The sequence below is a fragment of the Vespa crabro genome, chromosome 2, assembly GCF_910589235.1.
Source record: "Vespa crabro chromosome 2, iyVesCrab1.2, whole genome shotgun sequence".
NCBI classification, from domain to species: domain Eukaryota; kingdom Metazoa; phylum Arthropoda; class Insecta; order Hymenoptera; family Vespidae; genus Vespa; species Vespa crabro.
Window position 1 is genome coordinate 13,110,999 of NC_060956.1, and position 15,808 is coordinate 13,126,806.

Sequence of the window (15,808 nt, forward strand, 5' to 3'; positions counted from 1 at the left end):
TGTGGCATAAATTATGAACGGATCTCATGGAATTTTAGCCAAATATAGTTTCCACACTCTAACTATGTACATCGTGTTTAATGTTTGGTTAGGCGTAAAATGAAATCACATGCGCCGATTTGCTATCAAGTCTTCATTTACATAGGAGAGCCGTATCAGTCTTCATTTACATAGGAGATTTGCGCTTTTTCCCTCATTGTGCATGTACAGTAGATACATGGTGCAACAACCTATCTGTCTCGAAAGAACGATTCCTTAGCGATTTTTAAACTCCTATTCTATCGCTTAACGAATTTTACTTACTTATTTATACTAGAATAAAACTAATATGCGATATAACTACCTTCAACATAAGCGACAAATTACCTTCGAAAAAATTCGATGTTGATTGTGAGCAGGTTTGCTGAGAACCTTAGATAAGCCAGTGGCCCCTATTAAAGCGATTACCTCGTTAAAACATTGTCTCCATTGACATTAGATCGGTGTTACAAACCTATGTATATACACGTCCTACGTATTGTACGCGGTATAATATTCTTTAAATATCCTACATCCTTCCGAAAAGAATTTAAATCCAACCGGAAGATAACAAAGAAGCGTTAAATAAAATATAGTGCTTCAAATTAAAATATATTGATTCTATAAACTGTTACATAATGATTTACATTAAAACATTTGAATGTCGCTCTTTTGTAATTATTGTTTCTCGTGCGCAATATATCACAAGCAAATATATTATTTTCTTTATAATAATGTACCGAGCGAAACGATAAGAGTTATGAATTAACTTTACTATTGAAACACCGTAAACACTTCGAGAATCATAAAAATTCGATACTTTTTAAAAAATAGTCTATATATGTGTGTGTGTGTGTGTATAATGGGAGTAATAATGATATGAAAATTTGCTGGTTCATCTATCTAAGCTTCTCCGCATCTGTATTGCGTAAGTTATTTGTTTTGTCAAATCTCTCATGTCGTGTTTTCGAGGGACACAAAACTTGGACGTTCACTTCCGTCGGTTCTATTTTAGCGATACCTTTTCACTATCCATTCGACACATTATTGAGAATAATTTATCAAAGAATTTGTCTTCGAATTATTTCGGAAAAAGAAGAGAGAGAGAGAAAAAGAGGGGATGAGGAAGAGTGGGATAATAGAGGGATGAGAGAGAAAGGGGGGATGAGAAAAAGCAGGGAAAGAGGGGGAGAGTGAGTGAGCGAGAGGGAAAGAGAGAGAGAGAGAGAGAGAGAGAGAGAGAGAGAGATGATATCTTACACAGTACTTCTATTATCAAATCGTGAACGTTATCGTTCGAGTTTCTTATCATAATCGTGATATCACCGTGTAGGGTAGATTACAAAAATTGTACCCCAAGTAAAGGACGATTCCAATATGATGAAGATAAGAAATAATTTATCCTTCCTCATCTTTCACTGATTTTTCATGTAGAAAAAAGAGAGAAGAGTGAAAGAAAAAGAGGAGAGAGAGAAAGAGAGAGAGAGAGGGAGAGAGAGAGAAAGAGAGAGGGAGAGAGAGGAAAAAGAGGAAGCACGTTGGTATCCGTATTTTCCTCGGAACATTTCTCGTCGACGAACAAACAATCGTATTAAACGTGACTCACTATTTGGCGCAGTCGATGAGCTGGTACTCGTTACTCCTCTCGAAGCTTTGCTGAACGCCTCGATCTTTCCATAATGTTTCGACGATTTCGTAGAACTCCTGAAAAGCAAGAAATGATATAGCGTTAATAAAAGAATAAAAAAGAGAGAAGTGCCAGGTGTAATACTCTCGAGAACCAGAGAAATTGGCAAGTCTACGTAGCAATGCCGTAGGAGTATCTAGAAATTAGAGATCTTCATCGAACGAAATTAAATCCACATGGTCAACAGCGCAAAAAATTTGGGATAAAAACAATTCGAAGTTTATTTATACTATCTTTATTACAGTCTTTTATTATAGCGAATTCTCTGAATTATCATTGCACATCCGAGTTATTACCGAAAGGTTGTCCTACTTGTTTGTTTTTCCACCTTTCTATATCATTCTGCTATCTATCTTTGTCTCGAAAAAAAAATAATAAAAGAATAATTCGATATCTTACCATCGAATTTTATCTCTAATAAGAAACAATCTCTTTCGGCGCAATACATTCTCTTGAAGATGCAGTGGCATTGTAAAAACAAACACGTACGATAATATGCGAGGAACTAAAAATAAATATTTATTTGTCTGAATACCGGAATGATTCATATATACCTATTTTTTACCATATGTGACTAATAATGAAAGGAAGAAAGAAAGAAAGAAAGAAAGAAAGAAAGAAAGAGAGAGAGAGAGAGAGAGAGAGAGAGAGAGAGAGAGAGAGAATGAACATATACTTTGGAACTGTCCTACAACTTTCGTCATTTATAGTCGAGCCATGTAGTATCTCAAATTGCTAATAAGATATGTCGAACTTAAAAGTTTTTAAGTAATTATTCTCTTGTATGTCTGAAGGCGGTTTTCAAGAAAAGACAGACATTGGCACGGCTTTTCGCAACAACTTGCTACTAGTACCAAAATACACTGAGATGTGACGAAAGGTTACTTTTGTTCGTAATTGGATTATGACAAAAAGCACATTATAACGCAAAAAACCTAGAGTATCGTCTAGTCTACATTTATTAGATTTATTCATCGCTTATCATTAATTAACATCCATCAGGCGTTATTGAATAATCACTGGCGCAAAATACCAATAGAAAAATCGACAAGAACAAGAAAGATAAATCATTAAGTTACCTGCGGTAGGGCACCAAAGTGTGCAACAAATTACTTTTACGCTTTTCATTCTGGTAATCTCTTCGCTCTCTTCGTACGTATTTACCTACCTATTATAGGAATAAGAAGAAGAAAAAGAAGATATATGAACGATCATTTAACGACTTTGACGATCTGGTTTGGATGATCTCATTTTCCTTCGCATTAGATTATTATGATACAAATTTTAATTACGATAGGCTATTAAGATAACTCATTGATTAGCAAGCAAAACAGTTCTACACATAAATTTTTATCTAGAAACCAGGAAAAGGAAAAATCAATTGGCGAGGGAGAAATACAAAAGTGAGAAGAAATAATTTGTCGTACTTATCTTTAGATCTAGCATTTATTTACTTCTGACGATTTGGACTTCCATACGTAATATTATTTTATGCAATGGATATGCTTTAGATATATGAAGATGCATTCGTAAGCGTTCATGCTCATAGTTTTCAAATATACGCCTGTATTGGTGTGTGTATGTGTGTCAGGATTGCATGTCACCGTAGTACAAGTATGTTTTAAATCGACCTGCCATGAGAAATAAAGAAGGAGAAAGAGAGATTCGACTTGGATACTACATAATATAAACTTTCATATCCTTGATAGAGTTTCTTCTAGATATTTGAAAGACCAGTTAACAGTGATAAATTAATAAAAAAAATTATCAAAGGCAAGAACGGATAAAGGGAAAGCGCTGTTACATGAATGATAAATTTAATTATGAGAATTACGAATATATCCTCGGATTGTTCCAAGTTTACTTGTGTTTATAGCGATATATGTATAACATGTATTTCAAATATTCCGATTCAGTTTCATTTATTAAATCCTCCTTTTTCATCGGTCGACGACAACTTAATCGCATCAAAAAGAAGACTGCAAACACAAAAGCAAGTAAGTACTACTTCTACGAGAACTATTATCGCCTGTTGCTGTTCCTAAATGTACCATTGAAAATAACGCAATTATATCTTTAACATTTGAACATAAAACATTTTATTTTTAATAACGACCAAAGAAAAGTCAGTAAACAGAGACATTTCCATTAAATAGACTTCTGCCAAGTCCAATAAGCTCACTGTCTTTTTACAACTGCTTGTGTGTATGTATATCTACTGTTTCTAACTCACATACACAAGTATACGATGTATAAAGTAAGTAAGCTATATACCAACGTATAAGAGTGCATCATTTAAAATTTATCTAAAATGTGAAGAAAGACAAATACGTTATTATAGAATATTACTTAATCCGCATGAATCGTTGGTTCAGATATTTCTTTGTTTTGCTGGTGAATTTCTAAGGTGATGATACTGAAAGGTAGCAATACATTTGTTAAATTAAAAATAAACAGTCATATAGGATCATCATAAATACTAAATACATATGTTCGAAGAGTTTCTGAGAATATAATCGAATTGAGTATAACTCGTTTCATTTTTATGTAAATAATTTTTTTAAGTTTATGTAAAAAATGTTCTTCGATAAAAAAGATTGCTACCGCCACTCCGTTACTAGACGGTGTGAACTCGATAGGACATTCGAAAAATTCATTTCGCGCGAATCCTGTATCCTGATAGGCAAAGCCCTATCATTGTCGACGACGACGACAGCACAAAAATATGCGGGTGAACGTAAAGCACGCTATCGGTGAGAAGATTTAATTCAATTAATTTGAGTGTTTCGTTTACAATAGGACAAGGACATATACAAACATTGTGCAACCATAAATAATAGTGTATGGTAATGTACATGTATATGCACTCATGTGCGTACCTTTTTATGAAAACTCATGTATATATTACGTAAGGTCATATACGAAATCGGCGGCCAATCGCTCATCTACAACTTTGTATATACGAGTATATATATGTATATTCGAATACGTACCTTACATGTATAGGTAGGTATTAAGGTATGTACCACACTCGTGGAGTGAATAACGCAAAATACGTGAATTATTTTGTAGCGACTTTATTTTATTTTATTTTTTAGTCGCATCGAATTCGTATCCGCTTTTGTTTTTAAATCCATAAAATCTATGCAAATTCTTTCTCTCTCTCTTTCTTGGACAAAAAAGAAAGAAAAAAAAATGCAAGAGATATTGATTTACTGCGAACTGGAAGTTTCCGTATCTCATGATTGAACGTTAATGCACAAAGAGAGACATAAAAATAGTCTTGCATTCCACCATTATTCTAATCAATCGTCCTTTCCATAAAATCTATGTCTGTCTGCTATCGAAAGAGAGAGAGAGAGAGAGAGAGAGAGCGAGAGAGAGAGAGAGAGAGAGAGAGAGAGAGAGAGAAAGAGAGAGAGAGAGGAAGAGAGAGAGAAAGAGAAAGAGAAAGAAAGAGAGAGGAAGCTTAACAAACACACGCATGCACACACTCACTAAACTCAAAAAACTACGAACTTTTTTCATACTTTCGGTCAAATATCACATAAATGAAAATTGTGTACTGTGAGTCGATAATTGACATACGTAAGTTTCAGTGCATGTTTTTCCAAAGAGGTGCGAAACACTTGTCCTGAATACGAAATGACCAAATGGACTAAATAAGCGCCCTCGTTACAATGAGGGCATAATAAGTCTTGTAACACGTTTTTCGATAACAATTTAAACTAATCCCACCTATAAATTAGTTGTATTATTGCCCTAATACTTTTCTATAGATTCCTGTCTAAAGTTACGCAATTCAACGTGATAAAACCAGCGTATATTATTTTCGAGACGATTATGTAATCTTATTGTAAGTTTATGAAATAACAACAATTATAAATATTTTTGTTTAAATATCACTTTAAATAACTTTTGTGTGATACTTCAGAATATTTTCTATTTTTATTATTTATATATGTTAATTATCTTGTTAAGTGTAGAAAACATAGATACGTGACAAATTATGTTTTGAAAGTGACATTACAAATGCAACGCTAAATAAAACACATATAAAATCGTAGCTATCGAAGAATTTTTACAAGATATTTGTTGATCTATTTAGAAGCGCATAGATATATTTTACATTTAATATAAGAGAACGCAATCGACGTTGAGTATTATATGCAAATACGTGTAAAATATAGTGTAGCATATTCTAATGTGGTATCCTATACGAGTCATTAACATATGTGTTGCTGTGTAAACACTGTAAACATTAATCATGCCACGTAGTAGTTCTCAACGACTGCATACGTTCATTACCACACACGCGCGCGTATATTTGTATATGGTCAAAAATGTTCGAGAGAATTTATTATCAAGCTCAGACATCGTATCAAGCACGTGTTTTCTGTTTCGTTCGATGACATCGAGAAAGCCTTTTCCACTCTTTTTCATCATTAAGAATGCTAATTGTCAATTAAGTTTTTCATTAATTCACTCACCGCAGGATAATCAAAGTCTGGGGAAGACGAGACGTCCAGGATATAGTCGACTCTACTCTGATTTGCAGGATCCTCCAACGTCACGGGCGGCGTTAACGTGCTCATAGCACTGGTTATCGTCTGAAAAAATAAAAAAAAACGGAAACAGTCTTCTTGATTTCATTTTCTAATCCCTTCAAAGCTCACTGAAATAAGTGGAGAAAAGATGCTTGTTAATGTAGTTATGGTAAATGATTTAATTCGATTCAAATCATATAAAAAGGCAGGTTTGTTAGCTTGAATAGGGCATAAATTAATATCATCGTTTACTCCGATCACGGCAAAATTTTGATGATAATTCGAGACGATGTAAGTTACTCGCATCATGAGAGTCTAGATTGCCTTTCGTTTCGAAAAAAAAATCGTCAGCTCAACTCACGTGTAATTAATAGAAGGCAAAAATAAAAAAGAAAATAAAGCTAAAAGACTAAAATTAAATGATCACACGCAATTTTAAGCTTTTCATCAACAATTGAATGTAAGTAATAAAAAAAAAATATTTGATATATAAGTAACTGGCAAAATAAAATTCTTCAAGGAAGGAAACTTCGTGGGAAGTACGCTAGATGAGGTACTTGTATTTGTCCAGTGAATTACTGCTAATATTAGCTGTGAGCAACGTGTGGTCTTTTAATTCGTCTTCGACAAATACACTTTGAAGCTGGCATGTCACCTATATGTACAATCTCACCCACGATGAACAACACATACAACGATACATCCATATTTAAGGACGTATATGTGATTTTTGAGCAGAAAAAAACTCTTTTTTTTATAAACATTATTTATAAGATTAAATCTTTCTTTATATGGTAGAATGTACTTTAAACATAAAATTAAAAATGTTTTTAATTAAAAATAATAAAAAATGGCGGAGAAAAAGACATTGGCATAAACATATGTAAAAATGCGGTATCACGATAATTTCTATTAATATCTATGTGGGTGTGTAAAACAAAGAAACACAATTTAATCTTAAAATATAAGAAAAAAATATGAGCTTCTTTCAAACCAGATCAATTAAAATTTTATTTCTATACAAAATAGCAGTCTTTTTTATGCTTTTAAGGAGAAAGTCGCTGTCATCCTTATTAAAAAAAAAAAAGAGTAAACATTTAAAAAAAGCCAGCTGGAGTGGATTCTTTAAATTTAATACAGATAATACTTTGAAAAATTCAAATCAATCAGTTTAGTAGTTTCTAGAAGAAATTGTACGAACCGATATTGAATTCACTATTTCGAGAAAAACGTATTTAAAATTGTATTTATAATTATATAAAATAATTTAGTAAATATTGTACAATAATTATATATAATAAAATAATAATATAAAATGAATTGCATTTTATAAGGAGGTAACAATTATTTTTGGATACTTATAATGAATCATTGATTTCAGAACCATATAATGAACCTTTATTTGCCAAAATGAAAGTCTCTTTTGTAACGTTCAGTGCAATTTTCATTGTCTTTTATTACTCAATTGATATTTTTTGGAGCCGAAGTTCACACAAGACAATGAAAACTTTCACTAGTAGCTGTGTATTTTGATGTAAATCCACCAAAACAACAAGGCAACAAAATTACTTAGATCCTCGAAGAGTGACCTTACTTTCTCCAAGACGTTTTTAAAGCTTCATATTCTTTCTTAATATTGTTTAATTGACCTTTAACATTCGCGCGCTACTAACTGCACCATGATTCTGGGCCATGTAAATAGTAATGATGTTATAAATCTTCATTCGTGGAACTATAACGGTAAAAAGTTAATTAACGTGGTATTATTTCATCTTCTTCTATTTTATCAGAAAATTCTTTGTAATTTATTATACATGAATTTTTATGCTCTACTGTCCATTCTTCATGCCCGACAGTTATTTTCAATTTTCCAATACTTGCAAATTTTATATATACATATGCACATATAATTGCTGAAGTATTACAATTAAATAAAACGGTTCGAAACATTTCGAAATGGAAAAAAAATTGGGGGATGGAATAATCGTCCGATTTGAAAGCGCTAACTATACTATTACTATTATCGCTGTAACTTAGCTAATTTTTCTTTTTTTTTTAATTTGTACATGAATATTTAGTTGAATATTTTTGAAACTAGGTTCTTTCAAAAAATATAAAAAAAAGAATTTGATCTTTTTTCAATCGAAAAGAATACACCTTTAAAAAAAGTCAAAATTTGAAAACTACGAGCACGAGATTGGTACGTCACTATGTGCATTTTTCAACATTACCATCCGATATGTACCAAATTAATTAAGAATTTGTAATCACATCAATATTTTATATAAGCTCTAACTGCATGTTTCTCTATACTATTAATACTATATCCGCGAGCATATAATGTCATTTATATATATTTGGTTGATATACGAAAGTGGAAACAAGGTTACGTTTAACTATATGCTTCTAAATACGGACACGAAAGACAAATTAATGATAAAATGTTGTGTTCGTTTGCGGATATTGCATTACGTAACGTTAATACAGAATCAAAAGTTCCTAAGTGATTTTTAAAATCAGTTACATTTTTTCGAGATTTAGGCTAATTTTTTCAAATTGTGAAACTACAAGCCTAAGAACTTGTGCTCCATCTTGTATAAGGCATGATATTCAATAGATAAATTCGTGCTTTGCATATCTATGCTTCAAAATGTTTGATGTCTATATAAAGAAAAAAAACAGAAAAAACCTGTTGCTCTGAATAGTTCACTAAAATGGTACTACATATATTTTATTATTCGAAAGAATTGACATACGCAATGTTCATTAAATCAGGTATAATCCCAAAACACAAAATATCATGATTCTAAAATTAAGATAAATATCACTGATTAACGTGTCAATACTTCCCGTAAAGCGACTAAACCAATCGAAAGTATAAGCTATGCGACACATGAGTACTTTTTATACTGCTAGTTATTGCAAATTAATAAGAATGAATATTTTTTTTTAGTGTGTAATAATAATATTTGTATATATTTTTATACCATTTTAATTAATGTTTTTATAATATTGTAAGTTTTATAACAACTGTACGCTTTGCAGGATGCGTGATCCATGTCCACTGTCGAGCTTAAAAGTAAAAAAAAAATCGGATTGTGAAAGAATAAGAGAAATGCAAAAAAAATTGAACAAACAGATTCTTACCAGTATTGCGTCCCTGATGTTCTTCTTTATGTCCTCGATTTTCTGCCGCTTCTCTCTGGAAAAAATAAAGGAAATGGATTATGAAGCAATTGATCAAAATATCAAAATATCAGAGGATAATATCAATAAAAACATAATCAAATTGAAGTAGCGAACTATCGTCATTAAAATACTCCATAGTTTTATCATGCGTGTTCTTCGACAAAGTATATACGTACGTATACATAAGTATACGACAGTTGATTTGACACAGCAATCTACTTTGCTTCGCTTACTTACTTCACTGTAAGCACATACTAACAAAATTCTAATATACATCTCTTTCTTTCTTTTTTTTCCAAGTTTTTTGCAGTATAAATACAACGTAACTTTTTACCAAATCATACCAATCTTCTTTGAGTCGAAAACGTAATTCGATTTATTTCACCGTTATATTACCGCATGTTTCGTGGTGACTTCTTTTTTCGCTGTACGAGATTTAATATGATACAATATGTATCATACGTGTATACATACATGCATACATACGTATAATCACCATCGAAGACTCTTTGAAACATGATAAACCATCGGAAAAGACGAATAACGAATAAATTTTGTCTTTGATTAATACGAAAGATAATAAAGTTATAATTCCTACGACGATCGATCGCTTAATATTGCTAAAAAAAAAAAGAAGAAAGGAAGGAAAGCAATGAGGCGCCTTTCAGACACAACGTTATCAGTTCCCCAAGCAGACAGAATTTACGACACACACGAGGCGGACCGTTTGTTTGCACGTCGTTTTCATCCTATCTAGTTGCTCTTGATTTTTTACGTACGTACATACGTATATATGTAATAAGAACCTCATTAGCGATAACGGTATTCGTTTCTTCTTTCTTTGACCTCCATATTTATTTTTATATTGCTATTCTGAAACGGAAATTGTTTCAAAAATCCTCGCAAAGGGGAATACAAAAAGTAACATTTTTTCTCCTCATTTGTTCGCTACATTAATATAAAAATGACAAAGAGAGAGAGAGAGAGAGAGAAAGAGAGAGAGAGAGATCAGGCCAACAAAGAAAATCATCGAAAATCATCGGAAATCGAGACAAAGAAAAAAGTGAAAGATTAACGATTCGAATTCGTATCGACCACGTGTTGATATTAGATTGACATTGCGGTTCAACCTGATTGCCGGAATGATTCATTTCGTACGAGTGCGTATTAATGAAAAGACAATTGAAAACAAAAAAAAAGAAAATAAAAAAGAGTTAATCGAAAAAACAACTCGTTACATTGCACATGCAAGACCACCTTGAAATAATGGTCTTTCGATCATTGGCATTAAGTTCGAGAAAACTTACGCTTCGCTGAAACCGTTGACATGCAATATCCTCATCTGTTTGACGATTGTACTTTTCCCAGATTCTCCCGCTCCTGAAAAAAAGCAACAATATCGAGATTTATCCGAAAAAAGAAAGAGAGAAAGAGAAAGAGAAGGAGAGAAAGAGCAAGACATTTTATACAGTTCTTGCAGAATCTTTTTTGATCGATTACGAAAATAGAAATTTCGTGCATGTTTTCGAAATAAAATTATCGAACAAGAAGTAACAGCAATAAAGCTGAGTTTTCGATTACAGCGGTCTTTTTCCACCGGAGTACAGTATCAACAGTAATTATATGCACGCGCTAGAAAAAACAATGCATTAACAGCTGTTGCTTTTCGGCCGCCAGCCATACACGGATACACAATTCACTCACGTCGAATTAGAGTGACAATCTACATAAGTGAAGAATAGGAGGTAACGCCGACGTGTCGGTATTCTTAAATATCGCGATCAGTAGACACATTGGAAAGTGTCCATGCACACGTACGCCTTTATGTTTTATGCATTTATTTTTCTACACGTGCCTATGACAGATGAACTTGAAAGATAAAAAAGAAACAAGAGAGAAAGAGGGGAGACGAGGAGGGAGACAAAAAGATAGACAATAAAAAAGGTTAAAAACGAAAAGAGAAAGAAAATGGGATATACACGAAAGAGGTAGAAAAGTGATTGAGACAGAAAGGAGGATGTGGAAGTTAATGAAAGCGTAAGTAAGAGAGATAGAGAAAGGTAGAAAAGTGGAAAGAGAAAGGTAGATGTAGGTAGGTAGGTAGATAGGTAGGTAGGTATGTAGGTAGGTATGTAGGTAGGTAGGTAGGTAGATAGGTAGGTAGGTAGGTAGATAGGTAGGTAGGTAGGTAGGTAGGTAGGTAGGTAGGTAGGTAGGTAGGTAGGTAGGTAGGTAGGTAGGTAGGTAGGTAGGTAGGTAGGTAGGTAGGTAGGTAGGTAGGTAGGTAGGTAGGTAGGTAGGTAGGTAGGTATGTAGGTATGTAGGTATGTAGGTAGGTAGGTAGGTAGGTAGGTAGGTAGGTAGGTAGGTAGGTAGGTAGGTAGGTAGGTAGGTAGGTAGGTAGGTAGGTAGGTAGGTAGGTAGGTAGGTAGGTAGGTAGGTAGGTAGGTAGGTAGGTAGGTAGGTAGGTAGGTAGGTAGGTAGGTAGGTAGGTAGGTAGGCAGGCAGGCAGGTTGAGGGGAAGGAAGGAGGGAAGTAGGGGATAGGTGGGTGAGTGGTTAAGTAGGTAGGTTTGTGGGTGGTGAGTAGGTAGGTAGGTAGAGAACATGAAAAAGGTACGACAGAAGCAGCGGTTGGGATATTCGTGGGTGCCGGCTTGTACGATAATCGATAAAATCGAATAACGCGCCGATGAACATTACGATAATGTTCGGCCTGTCTTCAATGAACGCGCGTCTTTGTCCAAAAGCAATTGCCGACCGTTCGTATTAATATTTTAAGTTATCTCGACAAATTTTTTTACATAAAGGATTCATAGTTTTAAAAAAATCTTGTAATTAGCAAGTAGAAGCTCTTGTAAATCGATATTTATATCTAAGTTCACTCGCCGTTGAAATAGACACGCTTTTCAAAGATGCAAGACATTTTTATTTAAATCTGATTCAATTCCGAATATCCCGCCTTTTTTACAAGTTCATGGTGGAGGCAAATTGTTTTGTGGAAACGTGTCACAAGTACATCCTCGAAAATATTTGTTATTTATTTTATGTATTTTTCGCAATTAATTTGTTATCGTATTCTCCACGTTGTTGAGATAATCAAAAATCGGTGTCATGTCGATAATGTACAATATTTCTTGATCATAAAAATGGCGCCATTTTTTACCACATCTTGCACAAGTTTGTTCTCTCTTACGTGCATAGCGTTCAGATATGAATCATTCGTTAATACGTAAGCATAAATAAAATGTGCAAAAAAGCAATATATCATGAAAGACATAGACTTCATCAAATTTATAAACGCGTTCACAAATAAATTTAATTAGGCATATGTCACGAATATCTCGACACAAACCTTCGAGATCGAGATAGACGAAAATAAATAAAGAAAAAATAAAAAGAGAATGCTTACCGAGTAAGAGGAGCCTGTGAGTAGCTCGATAGACTTGCTTGTCCTTCTGCAGTTGCCTGGTAATGGCATCCGAGCGTCTTTTCTGGTTCTTGCTATCATCCTGACTGGCCTTACTGCTTTGGCTGCCGAAGCACCCCATGACACACCACGAGAAAGACACACGTGACTCGCCCTTCTCGTTATTCCTTGCCACTTCTGCCGATCTTCCTTTTTTTCTTCTTATCGACAAGGAAAAGATCGACACCACCCCTCCACCGAATAAAAAGAGTGCGCGCGCGCGCGTACTTCTACAGGACCGCTAGAATACACACGAGAATATGGCTACACCGGAGACGACGATACAACGGCGACCACAATGACGACCACGACGACAGCGGCGGCGGTGGCGGCGACGGCGATGGTGACGGCGACGGCGACGACGACGACGACGACGACGACGACGACGACGACGACGACGACGACGACGGCGACGACGACGACGACGACGGCGACGACGACGACGACGACGACGACGACGACGACGACGACGACGACGACGACGACGACGACGACGACGACGACGACGACGGCAACGGCAACGGCAACGGCAACGACATCGACGACGTGAGGATGTTCGAAAAGCGCACCCTCTCCCGCCGTTCGTTAAGGCACGTTCCTTTTCCACGAATTCCTACGTACAGTTTCTCCGTTCCGTTCGTCAGTGATGGATCGCGCTTTATCGCCAATTTGCTTGTACCTCCAAACTTACACTCCGTTTCTTTTGCACTTCGTCGAATACAAGGGCTTTGCAACGATCACCGTTACTCACACCTTGCTCACTCACTCACTCTCACTCTCTCTCTCTCTCTTTTTCTCTCTCTCTCTCTTTCTCTCTCTCTCTCTCTCTCTCTCTCTCTCTCTCTCACTCTCTCTACCTCGGAGGAGTATCCTTCTGCTTTTTGTCTTTCTCTCTTTATCACCTTTCCACTTGATATATATGTGCGTACGTCGACGAATATCTCACACTATACTCACTTCATATTTTTTTTAACCACAGCTTCCACTGGTCCATAACTGAAAGCGAAAGCATAACTACCAGCATTACTATCGTCGATGAATTGATGAGTCAACGAACATTTCTGAGCAACCGCTTGGGCTAGCCGGTTGGCTGGTCAACAACAGCGACGACGACGACGACGACAACGAGAATAGTCTATTCCTCTTTCACCGACCAGTCCTTCGATCGCGAGGGGTGCCAAAGAGACAGAAACAGCACCTGGGTAGCAAGGCTGACAATGACGACGTCTCGCGCGAATCCGTTCCAGGAGAGGAAGGAAGGGATACAACGCGTATACGCGACCTCGCCACCTCCCAGACCCTACCACCTCCACTGCCACAACCACCACCCTCTTTACTTCTCCCCCCTTAACGACGGCCAACACGAAACACTGAGACGTTAAAATAGATCGGCTCTCGACACACTTGCTCTCGCTTCCTCGCGATTTCAAATCAAGTCGGAATAATCATTCGTCTTCGTCTACAGAAAGGAAAGTCAATGTGCTAGAAATCCAACGATGAACCTCCTCTTCTTTCTACTCCTTTTCCACCTTCCCTTTCTACACTTGCTTGTTACCAGTCCTCTCCTCGTCTTTCCATCCTTTCCTTCTAACTTTTTCTCCTTCTCTTCTCACTTTCATTCGTGACCACGAGCTATCATTTCATTTGTGCTTTAAACCATTCGAACGAGAATCCTTCCTGAATACCCGCTTTTTTGGGGGCACGTTCGAACCCCTTCTCGTCATTTAATGCCGTCTGCTTTGCCGCCGCCACCGCCACCGCCGCCTTCCTCTGCCTCCTTAAAATCCCTTTAAAATCCCACGAACACAATCACCGCCACTACATCAGCATTATTAATTGAACCCAATACCACGATCTAGTCACTTCTCAATGTACCTCGTTTTTACCGATCCTGTTTACTCTCCTCTCACTTAAAAATTTTCAAGGAAACTCGCGATCGAAACGTCCGAGACGAGGTGTTCCCTACAGCCAACATGTCGTCTGCTAGGAGTACTAGCGCGCCGGCTCATCGCGCTTGCGAGCAGTTCACCTCCGTCCCGTGGTATTCCGAAACCCTTACTACGATACTTTTTTTTCGTTTTTTCTTTTATTTGCTTTCTAAAACGATCAGGCTAATCGAATAAGCACATCGATGAAAATTCACTATTTCATTTGATCTTTTTTATGTCTCTTATAAATATAAAATTTCTTTTATTTTATCAGTAGTAAAGGTTAATATCTCGCTTATACTCTTTCCTACGTTTTTTATGAAACCATATAATTGTAAACAATCAAGAAAATATTTCTCTATTCGTGACGAATTCGACGTATGAATTGAAATGCAATAAAATCAATGATAGAAAAAATCATTTTATAAAAAAGATAAATTGTTGAATGCGCTTTGAAATACAGTGCAGGGTATACGAATTCAACACGACGATATTGGCTTTTCCGAACGAAGACCGAAGATTGATCGGATCTTTTCGGTCAAGTGGATATCGAAGCATACAGGTGTCGCCAATGTTTTTCTAGCATTCATTGTAACCTTGCGTATTTAGATTATTTTTTTTAATGAAGTAGAGTGAATCGTTCTATAAAAATGCATATATTTAGCGAAAATAAATAATGAATATAGCCTTAATAAAATAATCATTGAATGTATACATGTTTTTTATATTTACACTTGTCTTTTGAATTTACAAAAAACATATTTGTCTCCCACCTTTCTAATAGTTGAATGGAAATTGCATATCTTCGAAATATGAATACATTTATGAATAATTTAAATAATCTCACGAACTTGTACAATTTTTCGTTGATTCGAACGATTTAATTTTTTGATTATGATGCTTTATTATTGTTTCTAAAATAATAAAAAATACATCAATTTCTATTGTTCTTTTTATTTTTCATCATCCTA

At 35.3% G+C, this 15,808-nt stretch overlaps 1 protein-coding gene across 1 annotated transcript in view; it reads right to left on the reverse strand.

The window, feature by feature from the left end:
* Positions 1-15,392, reverse strand: part of LOC124422006 (guanine nucleotide-binding protein G(s) subunit alpha) — a 23,441-nt gene extending 8,049 nt beyond the window's left edge. Inside the window, exons 1-5 of the mRNA XM_046957864.1 lie at positions 12,853-15,392; positions 10,749-10,821; positions 9,400-9,454; positions 6,196-6,315; positions 1,625-1,722 (exon numbers count right to left, since the gene is read on the reverse strand). Of these exons, the coding sequence (XP_046813820.1) occupies positions 1,625-1,722; positions 6,196-6,315; positions 9,400-9,454; positions 10,749-10,821; positions 12,853-12,991 (485 nt within the window). The 5' untranslated portion in view covers positions 12,992-15,392. The remainder of the gene's footprint in view (positions 1-1,624; positions 1,723-6,195; positions 6,316-9,399; positions 9,455-10,748; positions 10,822-12,852) is intronic.
* Positions 15,393-15,808: the final 416 nt, after the last annotated feature.